The 21947-nt window shown below is 37.2% G+C and overlaps 1 protein-coding gene across 1 annotated transcript in view; it reads right to left on the bottom strand.

Annotated features, from left to right (window-relative positions):
• Nucleotides 1-21947, bottom strand: part of MAN1A1 (mannosidase alpha class 1A member 1) — a 167417-nt gene that overhangs the window by 24269 nt on the left and 121201 nt on the right. The window contains exons 7-8 of the mRNA XM_043439002.1: nucleotides 3044-3167; nucleotides 1144-1237 (exon numbers count right to left, since the gene is read on the bottom strand). Of these exons, the coding sequence (XP_043294937.1) occupies nucleotides 1144-1237; nucleotides 3044-3167 (218 nt within the window). The remainder of the gene's footprint in view (nucleotides 1-1143; nucleotides 1238-3043; nucleotides 3168-21947) is intronic.

Raw genomic sequence — 21947 nt, 5'->3', positions numbered from 1 at the left:
GCAGTGGCCTGAGACGGAACCTGCGATGTTTCTGAGCTTTGCCTGTTAGTCTCTGGTGTCTCTGGCACGATTCTCACCGTGGCTTCAGCAGTTTTACTCACCGCTGCTTTTGCAACATAACTCCAACTGTCAACACGGTGAACAGTGTTATTACAAAAATAGCTTTGATTGTGGAGATCCCCTGAGAGGTCCAGAGAACATCTAAGGATCTAGCAGACCACGCTTAGGTTAAGTGGCAACCTTGATTGTGGAGTTATGTCAATGACAAGCCTTCCACAGACATGACTAATGCAGACACAGATTTTAGCACATTTTTTCCTATTAAATTATTCTTTAAGAAAAATACTTGTAAAGTAACAGTGAGGCATACTCACCTAAGAATACCCTATTTAAATATAAAGAAAAAACTTCGGAGTAAAATCCCAAGGCGTCGCTAACATCCTTGGCACCGCTAGACATCTCACTTAGGACTCTTCATTTGCTCTCGGGTGCTGCTTAATCTGCCACTGTTTTCCCCAATCAGCCTGAGAACATGTCTTTCAGCTACTCCGAGTCTTTATATCCTTGGTCAAAGTCCCTCAGGATCTTAAGTGAGGGCTTCCAGCACAATACTTTCTCCTATGATAAAGGTAGCTCTCCTGGCGAGAAGCCTTTATCTGCCGCCTTAAAACTGACTAAAGAAAAGTACCCTGTTTGCTCCTTCAATTTCTCAGCCCTTAAAGATTCAGGCTCCTCTTTCATCCTGTACCCAAGCAGAAAGAGAAAATGTTACGAAACAGAATGCTGTAGCTACTCTGGGTAAACCTTGCTAGTCATTAGCACCAAGAACAGTTTTCTTATCTGCATAATCAGTTTGTTAGAGGCTATCACCCCCACACTACCCTAACCAGATCTTCCCTTTCTGATTAACACCTTTAAGTGTGCTTAATCAGGCTCACAGTTAAGCATGAAAAATAAACAATCTCGTTCCCCTGGTAACATTTACAGTCTGCCTTACAACAGAAGCCTATTTATGAAGGGAACTTGCCCCTTTTCTAAGGATTCTCCAACAAGATTTGGGCTATTTTGGTGTTCCTTCGCTCTGTTAGTAGAACAGTGCTAGGTACTATAAACAGCTAAAACAAGGCTTAACTCTTGACTTACATTGAGCCCACTGTCCACTATTGGGATTCAGATAGTTAGGGTAAAGTCCTTCTGGTTTTTCCAGGTTGTTCAGAACTGTTCGAATATTCATTACCTACAACAGAGAATGAAATGTTACTATGAAAAATCCAAAGAAAAAAACAAGTTTGGTGCCATTCTTCTCTTTCTTGATTACGTTTTTTCCCATGTTAGAATAACAGTTGATTTAAATGATGCAGTATTAGAACAAAGATAGTTGCCACCAGCTTACAAATAATAACAGTCAGTGAATATAGTCACACTGATTACCATATGCCAGACACCATATAAAGAAGTAGAATGTATCAGTGGATACACTGGATAAACAAAGTCATTACTGTTTTGGAGTTTGCATCCAGTGGAGTGAGACAGCTAAGAAACAAATAAATAGTCAAGTGGCAATAAAAGCTATAAAAAATACAAAGGGGTAATGGGACAGAGTGATGGGAGGTGGTGAGGCTGCATTTGGTTAGGGTGCTCTGGGGAGGTTACTGGGAGAGTGTTTAAGCACAAATAAGCCCTGAGAAGAGAGTGGGTTTGGCAAGACCACAGAGGCTGGAGGTGAGGAAGCAAAGGTAGACAGGACCCATACTGTGCAGGCCTCACAGATCCTATCTTAATCTGAGTAAGATGCAAAGCCATTGAAAACTTGTAATTTACAGGATCAGTGTGACTGAGGGGTTAAGAGAGGGAGTGGTAGTCAGACGGCTGCTGCATACTCCAGGTGAGAGATGATGGGTCCCTGAACCAGGGTAATGCACAGGGGATGGATACAGAAAATTTCTTGATGGTTTGGACCTGAGGTTTATAAAAAGAGAAGAACCACGATGACTTCAAGAGTTTTGGTCTGAGCCCTTGGATAAACTGAGGCGTCTTTCCCCAGAGAGTCAAGACTAGAGTGGAAGCAGGTGTGGGGGCTGAGTCTGAGGCATTTTAGGTGGGACTTGTCTGAGTGACCTTGCAGTGAAGATGTTGAATAGGTACTTGGCTATAGAGCTTGGAGTTCAGGGGGCAGGTTGGGACTGGACTTACAAATGTGAAGGCAGTCAGCATACAGATAACACAAAAAGTCATGAGATGGGAGAATAATGGAGAGGGTGAAAGTAAAAAGAAGAGCCCCCAGTTTGAGGGCTGGGGTTTTCCAGTGTTTAGAGGTTGGGGCGATAAGGAGGAGCCAACAGAAGAAAGTGAGAAGGAAGCAACCCAGGGGAGGACTGTGTGCCTGCCTCCAGGGCCAGAGAAAGCCTCCTGGAGAAGGAAGTGATCCGGTGCATCAGCGCGGGGAGGGCGAGGAAGACGGAGGGATGAGAAGGGTCACTGGATGCGGCAACAGTGCGGCTGGGAGGAAAGTCCGGTGGGAAAGCGTTCCAGGAGGTGGGAGTCAGGCAGAGAAGACAACACACACAGACAACGCTTCCAAGGACTCTGCCGTGAAGGGGAGCCGGCAAAGCGCGGTGAAAGCTAAACAAGGGCAGGGTGGTGGGTGGTGGGTGTGTTTCTTGAAAATTAAAAATCAATTCAACTGCGACCTTGCATTTGTAAAACTGAGTTTAAAAAGTCTTTCACATGTGTGGTTCACATAGTCCACAAAAACACTGTATGTTTTTTAGAAAAGGGAAAAAATTCAGAGAGGTGAAGTTCCTTACGGAGGTGCAGAGAACTGGACATGTAAGGCAGGCCCTCTTGCAATGAGTGAGAACAGTGCCATGAAATAGTGCTTTATAGTTTGGTTACAAGCAATGCTGCATGTAACAAAACTTCATGAAGGGCTCCATTAGACTTGGCTGTTCTGTTCCACATTCCATATGCCTAATCTCCCCAGAGAGGATATTTTTTCCTACAAGTACTCTTTTGTAATGCAGGGTCGACTGGAGAATCTCACCTTATCAGCAAAGATGGGGTTTCCTGATAAGTAGCTCAAGTGCATAAACTCCAAGTGCAGAGTTCCAAATTCTGCCAAAATACTGCTCCCTCCTGAGGCCCAGGGCCAGTTCCTTCCAATCCCACTACAGAAGAGAAGAGAGCGAAGAGTTATGGGTCAGACTAATTCCATCTCTTTGCGGCTCTAAGTAGTAGAAGCTAAAGAGATAGCTTGTGAATAACGGCATCTCAGCTAACAGATCACTTTGTATATTTTAAAATATTCACTGCTGTTTTCCTTGGCTACTGGTTTCAAGCTTTGACCCTTATCTCCAGATGGAAAAATACTTTTGACGTAAGTCAGAAAGAAGTTGTTATGTGCTTGCTGTTGATGAACAAGTATTTCAGAAGGTATAGGTGCCATATAGAGATACACACCCATTCCAATTAGAATATAAAACAAAGTCAGACCAAAATACCCCCACCATGTTCGAGATTCCACATAAAGCCTTTCAACATTTTATTTAATAAAAGTCCAGGGACTTTTATTGATTTTACATATAACATTTTCTATACAATTTTATATAAAACATTATTCTTGGATATAAGATCCAACACTCATTCCAACCCGCTTCAAACTTCCTCCCCATTTACTTGACATCCTTTCTTATGTTTCCCTTCACACAATATTACCTATTCTCTAAGGCACTCAGGTATTATTCCATGATCTAGTTAATTTATGCTAAAAAATTTCAACAAAATTATGTAATTCAAATCTGAAAGACGTCAATCAGATACACTTAAAAAATGAGTGCCTTGTGGCTTATCTTAGTGAAATGCTTTTTAGAAAGAGTTAGTCCCAAACATACGCTGACAGAGATACGTACAAGTGACTCTTGAGACATGGTCATACCCTTGGGTATGGTTTATTTTTGGAAGGCTATTTAAAATGTCAAACACAGGTGATAATTCAAATAAAGAATAAAGCTAATGATTCTCCTGACCAATAAATCTCCTTCCAGAAGCTGAAAATACACATTTTGGTTTTCATTCAGACTCACATTTATTGTATGCCTACTCTTTGCCAGGGACTACAGTAGGACATTGGGTTCCAAGGATTTTTATAATGAACGAATCACTCTTAACTGCCTTCTAGTATAACGGGAGAGAAAGACCTAAGCATAAATAATTCTAATCACATACAATAAGAGCCAAGTTAAGTGTGTGAAGTGTTCTGAGTGCCTAGAGTCAGGACATGCAATCCAGCATGGCAGTGATCAAGATGGCTTCTTCAAGAAGAGTCTTGAGTTGATTCTTGAAGGGTAAGTAAGAAATAGTGAGGGAAGAATGAAGAGAGAATCCAGACAGTGAGAGACTCACAGCAGAAGGGCTAGCCAGGAACTGGAGGTAGCTCCAGAGATTGTTAAGTGGAGGGAGGGGAAGGCGGGAAGGAGAGAAGGCTACAAGGTTAAGTTAAAGCCAAATCTTGGAGGGTAAAGAGCCTCTTGATGAGGATGGAAGAGGACAGTGAAAAAGCTGGCTTAAAACTCAACAGTCAAAAAACTAAGATCATGGCATCTGGTTTCACCACCTCATGGCAAATAGATGGGGAAAAAGTGGAAGCAGTGACAGATTTTATTTTCTTGGGCTCCAAAATCACTGTGGACAGTGACTGCAACTATGAAATTAAAAGACAGTTTACTCCTTGGAAGGAAAGCTATGACAAGCATATTAAAAAGCAAAGACATCCCTTTCCTGACAAAGGTCCATCTAGTCAAAGCTGTGGTTTTTCCAGTAATCATGTATGAATGTAAGAGCTGGACCATAAAGAAGGCTGGGTACTGAAGAATTGAGGCTTTCAAATTGTGGTGCTGGAGAAGACTCTTGAGAGTCTCTTGGACTGCAAGGAGATCAAACCAGTCAATCCTAAAGGAAATCAACCCTGAATACTCGTTGGAAGGACTGATACTGAAGCTGAAGCTCCAATACTTTGGCCACCTGATGCAAAGAACAGACTCACTGGAAAAGCCTGATGCTGGGAAAGATTGAGGGCAGGAGGAGAAGGGGGTGACAGAGGATGAGATGGTTGGATGGCATCAGTGACTCAATGGACATGACTTTGAGCAAACTCCAAGAGATAGTGAAGGACAGGGAAGCCTGGCGTGCTGCAGTCCACAGGATCACAGAGTCAGACACAACTTAGCAACTGGTCAAAAACAACACCTGGAGGCTTGTGGATTTTTCACTTCCCTCTCTTTCTAAGTTGGCTCCACTGACACCCTGCTCTTGGTGTACCCTAGGTTTCCCACCTGCTTTGTTTTCATCTTAGGTACTCACAACCCTGGGCAAACCCTTCTGTTCTGTCACTGCTTCTGCCGCAGGGCTTCTAAGGACACTCAGGAAAAGGAAAATAATGATGACAAACTGGTACCTGACATGGCATGCCTTCCTCTTATTCCCTGTTTCTTTTTAGAAAAATCTAGGTTTTGTTTCCAAAACACAAATTTATAGTAAACCTAATAAACAGAAATAAAAGACAGAGATCTGAAAATATTTATTTTAAGAAAATGCCTTACATTTACTAACTTCTGGGACTGAGAGTCAGTTTCTATTTTCATGGTTGGCTTAGGTCAAAGGAACAGCCAATCATTCAAATAGGATGAACAGCTACTTTCAAATTGTATTAACATATGGCAAATGCATACAGTAATTGGTCATTAATTTGCTGTCATGACATATTATTTTTTTATTCTAACCATTCCATCACTGACCAAAGTCAATTAGCCTATTTAGCAAAACTACAAATTTCCATGTTCCAGAGAATCTATAAAAAACAAAGCCACAAAACCAAGCAAGAGGGAACAACGACTTCATGCTAGAGAAGGAAGAGGATGGCGCATTTCCAGATCTTCAGGGACTGATTCAAATTCAGGGTATCAGAGGGTGTGGGAGGGCACTCAGATGCAAAACAAGCAGTACAGGTACTAAATAAAATTCAAATTACTTTTGTATGTAGGTATTTGCTCTCTGCTATTAATGTGGTTAATGAAGAGAATATCAGAGACACTGAAAATTTTTCAATATGTTAAAAAATAAAAATGTAAAAAGGGTTATACACACACACACAAATATATATGTATATGTTTTCTCTCTTTGTACTCATTCATATCAGAATGAAAACAGCACTGTATCACTAATTATATACGAAGCAAAACATTAAAAGCACTAGCAAAGGATATGTCATATGAACAGAAAGGAAGCTGGGCTTCAAATGCATGTATTATGCTTATAAGAAAGTATAGTTTTGGTTGCCAGTCTTTCAACCTACAAAATCAATATATTTCAGTAAAATTATAAGATCAATGGTTACACTGGCTTTTAAATATAAGTCCTGAAAGGGTTTCAAGAAATCAGGTAAGGCATCATTACATCTTGATACTAAATAAGGTCAAAATGAATTTCACTTGAGAGAGTAAGGGATTTTAAATATCTTTAACTTTAGTTCTGTTGTCAGTATTTTAAAGGAAATCATGTTCTTTTTTTTATTTTACAAGCACTAATATTTTAGAAAAGTGTTTTAAAGATAAAATAACAGTTTGTGCTCAGAAACTATAAATTCCATAAGGCAAGCATGAAAGGAAAGAATATTTAAATACTGCCAATCTTGTTATAGTGACTGCATATTAAGCCAAAATGATGACTCAGCATATGGAAATACATACACAGAAAGGCAATTAACATGATGTGAAGAGCTGCCAAGTATTTGATTCAAAGAATCCTGGAGTAGAACTTCAAACTTTGGTATCATCCTAACTTCATTTATTTCTGTTTCCTTCCATCTTCAGTTCTTCCATTTTACATTGGAGTATTATTTAATACATGTGTCTCAACTTTTAATTTAAAACATCATAATTCTACAAAGGTAATAATTCTTGGAAAATAAAACATCACATCAGAAAATAACTGATTTTGGCAACTGCAATTAGAAACATGTCTTTTAAAAAACTGAGTTGCTATGATTCTTTTGAAAATGTGGATTACTGTTTTGTTGCTTTAGAGACTGTAATTTGAATGTGGTTTATTAGCAGCTGTATTATACTTCCTCATTTGACCGCACTCAAAAGCAAGAAGGTATAATTATTTACTGAACTTATAACTCTGATAAGCAATGGGCATTATGTGTTTCCCTTCCCTCTCCTGGGAATAGTTAACAGCACCAAAGAAAGGAAGTACAGTACTAATGATGCTATTCTACTCACGTTTGAATCCTATGGGAGAGATGCTAACTCTTTTGCCAGAACTTATAATGAATCAAGTAGCTGGAGGATTATTCTGGATTGATGGTATACCCCCTCAAATTAATCTTAAATCCAGGTACCTAAAGTTATATGTTATAGTTACTTTCCAGATACAATTTAGAACATTAACAAATACACCTGTTTTTCTTAATATCATCAAATGTAATAAAGAATTTATAGAACTGAACAATTCTAAAAAACTGCCAGATGAATATACAAGCAAAACATTAAATAGTTCTAAAGTCCTGCTGCAGACTTTAAATTTACTCTTCCTTGCTGCCTGCTCATCTTTATAAAATGGAAAATGGGCCAATAAAGAAATTTCTTGAGGATTCTTGCCTGAATAATTTCTGATTAGCTGATCAGTAAACAAACTCAAGTTCACAGTCCAAAACACAGCCTATTCCTTAGGGCTATAGAGTTAACAAGTTTGGAAGAAAAAAAAAATTTCCCATGTTCTATATATCATGGTAAAATTTTACTTATGTTTGCAAATGAAGGGGCACAAGGGGATATTTAATTCAAAACAGCAGATAATCCAATATTATTCCTTTTGGATTTTAGCACAAATTAGGAAAAAATAATTAGAAAGTTCATGATGATTGTTTCATTTAAACGTATTCCCAAAGCTAATTGATTTCAAGACTAAGCAATTTCAGCTTCACTTACTACAAATGCTTCCTTCCTGCAAAGGTTCGCACAGTGCCAATCTTCCAAGTTTCTAGCCTAAGACCTCATTAAGACTTGGACTACAATTCCAGGAACTAAGACTAGTCATGATCCCACTGTAGTTCATGCACAGAAATTCTGACTAAGGAGCACTGATCCCCCGAGGGCTATCCTTACAGGGAAAGCTGTCTTAATAAAGGGCAGTCACTAGACTGAATTAATTCATAATCCAATACTTAACTGTTTCTGAATAGTAGCATGTGGATTATACCTCTAAAGAATTTTCATACTTAAAATTTTTTAACCAAGGGCCCACACAACTTTTTAAAAATTATCCGTATCTTGTTCCACTTTTTGGGTATTTAGTTTAGACAGAATTATAACTGAATAGTTATTATCTTAGTTTATTCTCATCCTCAATACTGCTGTCCTTGTATTTGACTATCTTGGATTGGAGGATAAGCTCAGGGCTACAAAGACTGAGATGACAAGTCCTCTCTAATTCCATAACGAATTTGCTCCCGAGATTCAGAGATGCTAAAACTGTTTTCCAGCTGCTCTTTGGGTAAGGCCCCCCTGCTAACCACTTTCAACAGACTGAAAAGAAGTTGAATGTAGTTTCTGCCCAGTTATGGGGCACATGGAATATCCTACCATTAGGTCAGGGAACCCCACCAAAAGGCAGTACTAACGAGAAAATATTCCAGTGACTTTAGGATGTGTGAGCATGCTCATATATTTACTTTATCATACTTAAAAAAATCATATTCTACTTGTTTGCTTTAAATATACATTACATTTTTTTTTCACAGACATTTCCCATGTCAATCAATGTATATCACTGTCATTGTGGAGTACTGAGTGCATAGTATCTGATTAAACGGATATATTTTAATTTACTTAAATATACCCCTACTGACTCAATGGACATGAGTTTGAGCAAATTCCGGGAGATGGTGAAGGACAGGGAAGCCTGATGTACTGCAGTCTATGGAGTTGCAAAGAGTTGGACATGACAGAGCAACTGAACAACAACCACCCCTACTGATGGACACTGAAGCTAATTTATTTTTTATTTATGATTATACTGCTATAAATAATTTGCTGGTAAGTGTAGACCTTTGATAAAGCTAACTTACTTTTACATAAAAAATGTTGACATCAATTCCAGCTGGAAGCTGTTAGCTTGTCTAAACTGATAATGAGGATGGGCTTGGAGGCATATATGTCCACTGTTTACAGAGATATTTCTCCTTACAAAGTGGGCTCGTTACATACCATCACATTTGGTAGCTTCTAGAACTCTTGGGGTAGTGCAAATCCATTTGTTATAAATCATCACATTAAGTCCTTTGCAATTGGAGTGGTGGAAGTTACAGACAAGGACTTCACATCCAGACACTTTTCTAATAAACCTCGGGGTGGAACAGAAGCATAGGATGTTGCATCTTCCAAATGCTAATTCACTAATAAAATTAATAGTTTGCCAGACATTCCCTTCCTTTGATTTTAGATACAATTATTCCACTACTGTAAGAGTTTAAGATATAACATCATTCCAAGACATTACTTAAGATCTAAGACTACAGTCAGATTTGATTATGTTATAGAGTCGCCAAGTTGTGTCTGACTCTTTGAGACCCCTTGAACTGCAGCATGCCACGCTTCCCTATCTTTCACTATCTCGCGGAGTTTGCTCAAACTTATGCTTTTTAAGTTGGTGATGTCATCCAGCTGTCTCATCCTCTGCCACCCGCTCCCTCCCCCTGCCCTCAATCTTTCCCAGTATCCAGGGTCTTTTCTAATAAGACAGCTCTTCACAACAGGTAGCTGGAGCTTCAGCTCAAGCATCAGTCCTTCCAATGAATATTCAGGGTTGATATCCTTTAGGATTGACTGGTTTGATCTCCTTGCAGTCCTAGGGACTCTCAAGAGTCTTCTCCAGCACCACAATTTGAAAGCATCAATTCTTTGGTGTTCATTCGTCTTTGTGATCCAATTCTCACATCTGGTACATGACTACTGGAAAAATCATAGCTTTGACTAGATGGAACTTTGTTGGCAAAGTAATGTCTCTGCCTTTTAATATGCTGTCTAGGTTTGTCATGGCTTTTCTTCCAAGGAGCAAGTGTCTTTTAATTTCATGGCTGCAGTCATCATCTGCAGTGATTTTAGAGCCCAAGAAAATAAAGTCTGTCACTGTTTCCACTTTTTCCCATCTGTTTGCCATGAGGTGATGGGACCAGATGTCATGATCTTAATTTTCTGAATGCTGAGTTTTAAGCCAGCTTTTCCACTCTCCTCTTTCACCTTCATCCAGAGGTTCTTTAGTTCTTCACTTTCTGCCATTAGAGTGGTATCATCTGCATATCTGAGGTTGTTGATATTTCACCCAGCAATCTTGACTCCAGCTTGTGAATCATCCAGCCTGGCATTTCACATGATGTACTCTGCATAGAACTTAAATAAGCAGGGTGACAATATATGGCCTTCACATACTCCTTTTCCAATTTTGAACCAGTCTGTTGGTCCATGGCCAGTTCTAACTGTTGCATCTTGTCCTGTACCCAGGTTTCTCAGGAGACAGGTAAGCTGGTTTAGTATTCCCATCTCTTTAAGAATTTTCCACAGTTTGCTGTGATCTAGACAAAGGCTTTAGCATAGTCAATGAAGCAGATGTTGTGTTATAATTCCCTTGCTTTTCTATGATCCAATGAATATTGGCAATTTGATCTCTGGTTCCCCTACCTTTTCTAAATCTAGCTTGTATCTCCAGAAGTTCCTGGTTCACATACTGTTGAAGCTGAGCTTGAAGGATTTTGAACATTACCTTGAGAGCATGTGAAATGAGTACAACTGTATGGTAGTTGGAACATTCTTTGGCACTGCCCTCTTTTTCTGCCTTGCATTGTATGGGTCTATGGCTCATCTGCAGATCAAGACAAATGAAATCAGTACAGACCCCAAGTCCTTGATTTTCTGTATGCTATACAATAGTCTCTTTCCATAACCAGAATGGCCAGGATTTCTCCCTTCTACTTGATTCTAAATCCTCAGAGAGACAGATTCTGCTTTATGCACCTGTGCAACCTCAAAGTCTAAGGCCTGCCAAGAAAGAGAGGTGCTCAATTCAAGCTTCATTTAATAAAATTGAAAAAAAAATTAGCAAAAGGATGTTTTTATTGCCTCCTCCCCCTAATTTATACCTAAATTATATAATCCTACATTAGTGTCACCATACATCTGCCCTCTTAAAGCCAACTCAAGAAAAAACATACTTGCTAGGTTAATCATATAGTTTTCTACCATAAACTTGAGGTAGTCTGAGGTTGTAATTTCTAAGAACTTAGAGGTGAAATGAGGAAAGTGTGGATAGAATGGTAAATTTTTATGAAGGCTAAATTTTATTCAATTTAATGACTTTTTAATTCTGAATCTATGTCTTTCCTATTTTTGTGATGTTAAGCTTATCTTTTTCTTCCTAAATGGAATAATGATAGGAGGCAGTTTTCCTTTTTGTTTTCTTGAGCATCTTTTTTTTTTTTAAATGAAAAAAAAAAAAAAATGCTGGCAATGTAAGGCTGGTCTCTCAATAACTGGGGAAATTTTACTAGGTCCATGAAAGCTAAAAATCTGGCACCACTAATTGTAAGATACAGTCAAAGCTTCACAGCAATTACTACTGGAAAGCTCACTATCAGTTACACCAAAACTAATGTTAGTTTTTGGCAGAAATTCCGAGGTATAAAAGGAGCGTTAAGTGAGTTTGTCCAACAGGTTAAAAAATAAGCACTTTGGAGGTACATCCTGCTAAACTAAGAAGTCAGACTGAATTAGTCAGTCAACAGCCAGGTGCTGTGCAAAGCAAACATCAAACACTGTAAAACCATATGCGAAGGTTTCTTAATAGTCAAGATAGCTTACTCTGAAATCTGTGGTATCAACTGAAATTCACTGCAATTTTTGTTCAGGCACTTGAGTAGAGGTAAAACTGTTTTTAGAGAACAGTTTCTGCTCTTACTAGAGGCATTCCCCAGAGGTCTTTAGTGAAAAAATCCAGTGAGTCTAATTAAATTTTTATAAAAAAAAATGAACTTCATGCCTGGTATATGAAGTACATTGGTATCTTATTTTCGAGTTCAGCTGATATTGACCATAGGTCTTTTCTAGATACTAAACTGCTTGGGAGTAACTGGGAAAGAGTCATTCCCTAATGATTAATAAATTAGTTATCACTATACTTTAGGGTGGGTAATACATTGTTTTAAAGGCATGAACAGTAAATAAGTTCTGTAGTGGAAATAAGGAAGCTGTAGTGGGAAAATGTATCTAAATGCTACAGATACTATTCAAATTCCCAAAGATGAATCAGCCAGAAAGTTCAAGAAAATGGATGATATCAAGGTAATCAGGACTAATAACTAATGCATTCTTTTAAGTAACATTAGGTAAACTCAGATATTTTTCTTACCATCTAATGGAAATCTAACCAGCCCAAAGAAACTAGATGGTTAGTTAAACTACTTTATCATTTGAAATGGTAGCTTTCTTAGTTTTGAATTTTTACATAAGAAGTATCACACAAACAAAAATGTGTGTATAGCTTGTGGGAAGAACAAACAGACTCTGGGATTACTCTGAACAGATGCTGGAGAATAAAGCTACCAGCTATTGCATTCTCATTTTCCTGCCTTCTGCCTACAACGTATGCTTCCGAGACTGTGGAAAACAGTGTTATGAAATAGTGTGGCAACTAAAGGTTTGAAAACATAAAGATAAGGAAAAATTATGACAAAAGAATAGAGAGGACAATAGAAATAAAGAGGAAGCATAAATCGTTGAGGAAAATCCAGCAATAAAGACAGGTGTCCTCAACGGAACATTACCTACTACAATGAAATCGACGTCTGTTCTAACTCGCACTGACATCCTTATATAAAATAGAATTGTGCTAAAGGATCATCTGTGTATAATTAGCTATATGCTGCCTGGTGACACCTTCTCTGTTATTTTTCCACATGCTGAAATTCATCTCTCTAACCAGAGAATAAGATCTACAGGGGGAGATAAAACTGTCTTTTTTTTTTTTTTAACCACCACCACCCCTTCAAAGAGATACTCATAGTAGAGGCCATAATTTGATGTTTGATGCATTTATATATTAGGGCAACAAATCCACTTCTAATATTACTGCAATTCAAATTCTGAAAGTATTCTAAGCAAGGTTTATTATAATTAAAATATTTTATATGTACTGACACTTTCAGTTTATGTTTACCTTTAATTTCCAAGTGTGAATATTTTCAGTAATTAAGATCCTTTATATTATAGGAAGAAATACTAAAAAAAAGTAACTGATCTCCTAAAAACTTTCACAAAGTAAAAATAATCAAAATGGGTAAACTACATGGTCTGAACCTTTGGTAGTCTCCTAATGCTGATATGAACATTCACAAAATGTTTAAAAATACTGAGCAAATAGTTGGTGGAACTTTGATAGTAAAACTGCCTGTTTCCCAGTAGAATATTCAAAATACGAGCACTGACACACATAACTAATTTTTAAAATCTACAATGTGTGTTAGTTCTGTAAAATGCCACAAAGAATACATAATATTTTGAGACCATTCAGTCATATTTATTTTACCATTAAGGAAATAATCAGATAAATGAGTGCCATTACAAAAATGTAGCTTTTGATAACTTTAATGTTAGAAAAAATTATAAAATGCTAAAATGAAAATATCAAAATAGCATTTCAAAATTATAAGTAATATCCACTCTCATTTTACCTATTTGTGTAGTTGCTAAGTCATGTCCAATTCTTTGCGACCCCATGAACTGCAGCCTGCCAGGCTCCCCTGTCCAAGGGATTCTCCAGGCAAGAACACTGGTTGCCATGCCCTCTTCCAGGGGATCTTCCCAACCCAGGGATCAAACCCAGGTCTCCAACATTTCAGGCAGATTCTTTACCATCTGAGCCACCAGGGAAGCCCAAGAATACTGGAGTGGGTAGCCTATCCCTTCTCCAGGGGACCTTCCTGACCCAGGAACGGTTAGGCTTTATATTTCATATAAGGTTCAGTGCAAACATGATGGCTCAGAGAATTTTACGTAATTAATAGGCCCCAAACACTGCTGTTTGGATCCTCCCCTGTAGCTCAGTCGGTAAAGAACCTGCCTGCAATGCAGGAGACCCAGGTTGGGAAGATCCCCTGGAGAAGGAACTGGCAACCCACTCCAGTATTATTGCCTGGAGAATCCCATGGACAGAAGAGCCTGGCAGGCTATAGTCCATGGGGTTGCAAGAGTTGGACTTGGTGACTAAACCACAACCGAACACTGCTGTTCTTAACCCACTGAGGATAGGGTTTGATGATATTATAAAAAAAAAAAGAAAGAAAATAATATATAAGAAACAGAGGAATCTGGAATGAAAGGGGAGAGGCAAGGCTTAGGACAATCTATATTAGACTAAGGTAAGACCAGACTTTCCAGGTAGATCTGGTCTGAAATGAGCTGTTGTGAAATAAAGCAATGAACTAGTAGGGAGATTCCAGGGTTTTATGGACTGGGGTTACTCTTGGTACAAAATAAGTCTTACAGCTCTGACGTGTCGTCTTGTTCCATGAATACCAATTTAAAAACAATCACAATGTTTATGGTCTCTTCCCTGCCTCCCTCATTCAAAATGAAAATGCTCTCCTAAGGTCCTTGGGGAAAATGTACTTTCTTAGAATTTAAGATGACCTACTTCAGTTAAGAGTAGGACTCCAATGTGGAAATGGCACAATCATCATGTAATGTTAAGCACCAAGAAGAGAATAAAACAAGCTGATGTGACAGAGTCTGATGGGGAGCCTTTTTAGATGGTTTTTTTTGGGAAGATCATGCTAAAGAGGGGATTTTCAAGTGCAGACGAACAAGATAAAAATGAATCTGTCAGTGAGGACCTGGGAATTGTTCCTGCAAGTGTCCTAAAAGGGGGACGTGACTCTGTGAAGTGTGAAAACATAGAGGCTGGTTGTGTGGCTGTAGACAGGGACACTGAAGAGCTGACGAGGGCAGATCACCCAGGACTGGTGGGACAGAGCAAGCACTGACTTATTCTAAGTGCAGGTGGGAACTCAATCTAGGGTTTTAAACAGGAAGTGATTTGCATTATTAAAGTTCACGCTGGACACTGCGGGAAGAACGGACAATGTGAAAGCAAGACTGGAAGTAAGCGAGTGCAGGCATCCAGGCGAGATCAAGACGGCGGCCTGTTCTGGGTGCTGACAGGGGCCATGGGCAGACGCGGAGGGATTCAGGCTATGTCCGCAGGAGGAAATGGATTTGGGGATGAGGGAAGACCAGAATTAAGGCAGATTTTTAATTTTTTGGCTTTAGCAGCTGAGGGGGTATTGGTGCCGCTTAAGAAGATGCAAAAGACTAATGTAGGAGCAGCCATGATAAAGTAGGAGCTCTCTTTTTCAGACTTTGCTATAATAATCATAATTTATAATTAGAAGGACAAAGCCAAATTTGATCATTTTAACTTTCCTTTTTTAGTTTTTTTTTATAAAGATCAATTTATGCAATTTAAGGAACTTTTACAATGCTTTTTCTCAACTTTAAAAATTATGAAAACAACATGAATATGGCAAAAAATTGAAAACATAGAAAAGAATATGTAATCAAAACAATATTTGCATCATATTATAAGTCATAATTCTAATGGACAGAGGAGCCTGGCAGGCTGCAGTCCATGGGGTCACAGAGTCAGACACGACTGAGCGACTAACACCTTCATTTTCACTAAATTCTAAAATTATTTCTCGGAGAAAACACCATCAAGAATTTACTGAAATCTCTCCCCAAATTTCCTAATGCATGGTCACTAGACAAAATTTTTAAAAGTATTAAGTGGAAGTATGCTATACATATTACTATACACTGTGTTTCATGAAAGATTTAAGTATCTTGGTGTTCTACCATGTTATAGCTGCATTGTATTCCAGTGTGTTGGTAAACAGTGACTTATTCAATTGTTTGTCTTTGGTCTCAAGTTTTGCTGTCATAAACAATGTTGCACATTCATGAGTAGGTCTAAAGAATAAAATCTTACAAATGGAATTTCCAGGTCATAAAGAATATATCTAAAATTTAATGAATGCTACCCAGTTACCGTATAACAAATTTGTCCCAATACATATTCCCTTTAAGTGTGCATGAGAACATGCTAGCTACTAATTCTGGGCTACTAACTCTACTAACTTTCAAATTTTTGAAACTTGGTAAATTTGCTAGGTGAAAAATGACATCTTAATGCTATTTTAATTTGCATTTCTTTATTTATGAGTTTCTGATGTTCAATGGACAATTGCATCTTTCTCTGAGAAGCACATGTTTATGAAATTGTTTCATGTGTGGATTGGACAAAATGTTCTCCATTATCAGTTAAATGCAGTTTTTTTTCTCCTGTATTAATGGGGAAATATTGATGAAACTACTAAATAGTTTAATAGTTTAGTTACTGCCTCTCCCATTTCTGCTACTTTTGATAAATTAAAAAAATATACAAGTATTATATAAGAAACAATGTAAAAATGAATTGAGAAACAGTTAAATATTGAATCCCTGTGCTTAGTTGCTCAGTCCTGTCTGACTCTTTGCGACCCCATGGACTGTAGCCCACCAGTCTCCTCTGTCCATGGGGATTCTCCAGACAAGAATACTGGAATGGGTTGCCATGCTCTCCTCCAGAGAATCATCCCAACCCAGGGATCGAACCCAGGTCTCCCACATTGCAGGCGGGTTCTTTACCATCTGAGCCACCAGGGAAGCTCAAGAATACTGGAGTGGGTAGTAGCCTATCCCTTCTCCAGGGGATCTTCCTGATCCAGGAATCAAACCGGGATCTCCTGCACTAAAGGTAGATTCTTGACTAGCCAAGCTACCAGGGAAGCCCACTGAATCCCTACCCTTTGTAATGTTTCCTAGTTAACCAGTATCTTCCAACCATATGCATACAAACATACAGATATATATCTACATAGATATATGTCTCTCAAGGATTTGTTCTTTTCAATAAAAAATATTACTTTATATACACTACTTCGTGAGGTAGCTGTCTTAATTAACAGCTTATCACAGACACTTTCTGGGATAATCTTTTTAACAGCTGCATAATAATATTCCATAAAATGGATAATCACATTTCATTAAGCCAGTCTTTTACTGATAAACAGGTAGAGCTCTTCAAAATTTTAAATACTGCAGTTATGCCATGTTAACCATCCATAGTCATACTCATGCTTGTAGGAATAGCTTTTCACACATTAAGAAAACTTGCTTTTTATCTAGCACATGTTTTGCTAATTTTCCCCCAAGTTACTGTTTGCCATTTGATTTTGGCCATTTTTTTTTTTTGCTATATTATTTTTATTTGGTAAAAATTTCTATTTTTTCCCTATATATTTAATAAGTTCTCACTTCTGTGCCCTATTTATAAAGTCTTCTCCCTTCAAAATTATGCTTTAAAAATCCTGAAAATCTGGGCAATAAATCCTTTTCTTAAAAAGTTAGATTCAACAGTGAAAACCAAAGTATTATTGTATATAAGTAAGCATAAAATTTACATTTTTAAACTATAAGTACTTTTGTTTTCTTAGGTCATGTAATGCTTAAAAAAAAACTGTATTAGGCTCACCTGTTCAATAACTTAGCTAATTATAGCTGTTGAATATTTAAGTTTCTAAAGTTAATTTTCCTCAGTATTTTTTAGATTGTACTGCAAATTTAGTGATTTATTTCTTCCCTATAGAGATTTAGTAGTTTCATCAATATTTCCTCATTAATAAAGAGAAAAAAAGCTGCATTTAAATGATAATGGAGAATATTTTATCCAGAAAAACAACAGAGAGGCTATAGGTAAATCAGAGAATGGGCCATAAAATCTTTAAACCTTATGTATTTAGAGAATTTGCAGGTGTAACCATGGTCAAGGCCCTTAAACTCTCTAAGGCAGCCATCTTTTGCGTTGTAAAACAAAGCAACACTGTGCAACTCGCCTCCTATGATTTCACTGGGATCACATGGGATAATACACATGAAAGTGCACAGAAAACATAGGGTTTAGCCCAGAAAAGTATTTTTATCTTTTGCATTAAGCAACTGACATTTAGCTAACCAAAAGAAATCTGTTTTGGGTTTTTTTCTCTTCAATTTTAGAGATATGTACTCAATAAAAATAAATTAACCAAATGTTCACTTGGAGATAGAAACTATAACACAAGTAATAAGGAAACAAAATAAGGCATTCCCAAAACTTAAAAATGTAACAAATTACAACCATTAACACCCAACTTCCTTAAAGCAATTTAATTGCTGTAAAGCTACCAAATAAGCAGCGCTTTAAGAAAGCTCTTACATGTTGCAAGTCCTCTGCTGCTGCTGCTGCTAAGTCGCTTCAGTTGTGTCTGACTCTGTGTGACCCCACAGACGGCTGCCCACCAGGCTCCCCCGTCCCTGGGATTCTCCAGGCAGGAACACTGGAGTGGGTTGCCATTTCCTTCTCCAGTGCATGAAAGTGAAAAGTGAAAGTGAAGTCGATCAGTTGTGTCCCACTCTTAGTGACCCCATGGACTGCATCCCACCAGGCTCCTCCATCCATGGGATTTTCCAGGCAAGAGTATTGGAGTGGGGTGCAAGTCCTCTAGAAAAAGGTAATTCCAAAAATATTTCCAGGAGTAAGAGACAACTGCACAGATCTATGACCTATATATAAGAAAACATGAAAATCCCTGAGTGATTCCTCCACCCCCACTCCAGCCCCAGCCAAAGGTGAGAAATCTTCATTTGTTCTGGACAGGCACGGTATATCCCTTCTGCAAGTTGGATAAATAATCAATCATGAGTCTTTAAGGAGTCATCATTTTAAAAATTCACGTATTTATAAATATCCATATACACAGCAAATTATTAAAGATTATTCTCGTAAATTATCCCCTGCCAAAATAGAACTTGTACAACAACATCCATTTTAGAATGATTTCTAAAAGCTTATCAGAAAAATCTTTCTTAGGCCCAAACTTGCTCATTATGCTAACTACTTTACTAGAGTAATGTGTAATGTCTGTAAAGAGTATTATGATTTCCAGAGCTGCTGATCTAATCAACTGTGAATCAGTGGGTTAAATCCACTAGAAAGTTTAAAGCTTAATTTTAAAGGGTAAAGATTTGATAACTCAAGATTTATTTTACTTGGCAAGTTTGAAGAGTCATTGGTATAAATAATTTTTTGAAGTTAACCTCAATTTTTAATTTAGTTAAACTTACTTTCATTAAACTTAACTTTGCAAGCGAAATAGTTTAAATTTCATTCTTGTTAGAAATATCTGTAAATAATGAAGCACTGCAACCAATGTCAAAAATAACAGTCTTTCACAGACTTTTATTTTGACATCAGTTACACTGCTTCACAGACATATTGGTAATTCATACTTAAAAAAAAACAAAAACAAATGTATCAGGCTAGAGGTAAATTCAGAGAAGAGAGGATGGCAAAAGCAAGTGGTAATCAACTTCACCTGTGGAAAGCAGAAGAGACTCTGGTAATGCTACAGTAAGTTAATTAAAATTTTATTCACAGAAAAATAAAATAATATGAGGATCCTAACTCATATCCTGAAAAGCTAAATGACGTGTTGGCTGTAAAAATTCCTTGAAAGCTTCATGTTATCAAATTGCAATTGTTCCGTTTATTCTAATTTTTAAAAAGTGGTCCTTACTTGTTTGTTTAAAAAAAAAAATAAAAATAGGCAATGGGCGCTACCTTTAAATGAGGGCGGACTGGTAGAAGGTTGTATATAATTAAGTTAATCTTCACAACAACCACATAGGTAATATTACCTTACTGTTTGCAGGAAACTGGTAAGATTAAGAGACTTCCCTAAGGCTTTCAGTTAAGTGGCAGGAATGGGTGGGTTTCTAAGCCAGGTCTATTTCTACAGCGTGTGTTCTACTCATTTCACATAATACGTCATGTCATTTTTCATGCTGCTAAAGGTGGTAGGGCCATGAAAATAAGAAAATTACCTAAGTCTAGGATAGCAAAAGGAATTTATTAAATGAAAATTGAGGAATGACCAATCAGTATTCATTTATTTGAAACAAGACAGTGTTTTAAAAAAGAAAATAATACATACAAGACTGACTCATAATATACTTTTTCTTTAAAATAAAACTCCCCAGTACAAATATGCTATAGAGATAAAAACGATGCTGATATCTTGCAACAAAATAAAACAAGTTCAGTTTTTTAATGACTCCAAAATAAACTCTAAATGTCCAGGTCAACGACAGTTACTAGATCTATAAGCCTGATGCTTTGCCAAAATTGAAAGTTTTTTGGATACAAAAAAATTTTTAATTTTTTTTAGGATCCAATTCTTAACGGCAATTCAGGACATCATCTCTCTCGCTTAATGTATATTTTTGTTAGATATAAAATGTTTCAAAATATTGAAAAGCATTGAAAATGAAAAGTTTGACTTTCAATTTGTGCCTCATCTTCTCTTTTCCTATTCTCTCTCCTCCACTGAGAATCACTCCTGTCTGTTGAATCACTTTTACAGAAATTTTTTGCATATGCTAACAAATATGAATAAATATTCATTCCTTTTAACAGAAATAGGGCTTCCCCAGTAGCTCAGCTGGTAAACAATCTGCCTGCAATGCAGGAGACCCTGGTTTGATTCCTGGGTCAGGAAGATCCGCTGGAGAAGGGATAGGCTACCCACTCCAGTATTCTGGCCTGGGGGACACGACTGAGTGACTTTCACTTTTACTAAGACCATATTCTTGTTTCATATTTAGAATACTCACTGATCTACTTTTAAAACTTAAATTTTAACAAAAAATTTCGAATACATAGACAAGGTAAAGCAAAAGTTCAATAAGCACCTAGATTTATCCGTATACCCACCACCTAGATTTAATACTATTAATATTCATATTGTTATATTTGCTTTACTTACCTACCTATATATAAGCATATTAGTATTCTTTTGGGGAATTATTTTAATGAAATTGTAGATATCTAGTCATGAAACAGTTCAATATTCATCTCCAAAGAGTAGGGACATTTTTCTTCAAATCATGTAATGCCTAGTCATTATCCAATCTCATCAACAAACTGACCTCAACATGTAAAGAACCATTACTTTTTACAGAGCTCTTTTTGCCTGCAGTACTGCTGGCATAAGAGAAATATTACAGTCTTCATCTAATACCCAAAGTTTACAGTGTTTATTTTTCATTTTGGTTGTTGTTGTCACTTTATTTTTATTAGCACTTTTCATCTCTATTAAAAAAGTACTGTCTAAACTTCACTTTGACATTGGCATAGCAAACTGTCCTCACCATATTTAGTCTTCTGCAGTTTGACATGCACAAAATTGCCTTAAAAATGTTATTTATATAATCATAGCTAACATCCTGAGCAGTGATAGGAAGTGCAAAGGAGAAAGCCCAGTTGCTCTTGTGGCAGAATCTTCCTTCTCTCTGTTGCACAAATTCTCTGCTCATTGACCTTGCCGGGACTTTATCTTACATTCTCAATTTATTAATCAACAGGAAGAGTGATTAGTGGTGGTGAAAACTGCACAGCTCTGTGTAAATATACTAAAAAACTTTGTATACTTCATATGGGTGAATTGTATGGTATGTAAATTGTATGGTATGTTCATTAAAGCAGTTTTAAAAAGAGAGGGAATACATATAAAATTCATTCTAAAGTATGTTCTAAACAGAATTAGTTCCTTAAAGTGAAATTTAGGACTTTTCTATGTATATTCTTAGTACTAAAAAAAAGCCTAATAATTAAACTAAATGAACTACAGTTCCTATTTATTCTACTATTTTGATTATGTAACCATATTACAACTGTGATTCTTACAAATGTAGGCATAGTATGTG

Source organism: Cervus canadensis, chromosome 20, assembly GCF_019320065.1.
Source record: "Cervus canadensis isolate Bull #8, Minnesota chromosome 20, ASM1932006v1, whole genome shotgun sequence".
Classification (NCBI taxonomy): domain Eukaryota; kingdom Metazoa; phylum Chordata; class Mammalia; order Artiodactyla; family Cervidae; genus Cervus; species Cervus canadensis.
The sequence above is the reverse complement of the archived record's forward strand: the minus strand, read 5'-3'. Positions and strand labels throughout refer to the sequence as shown.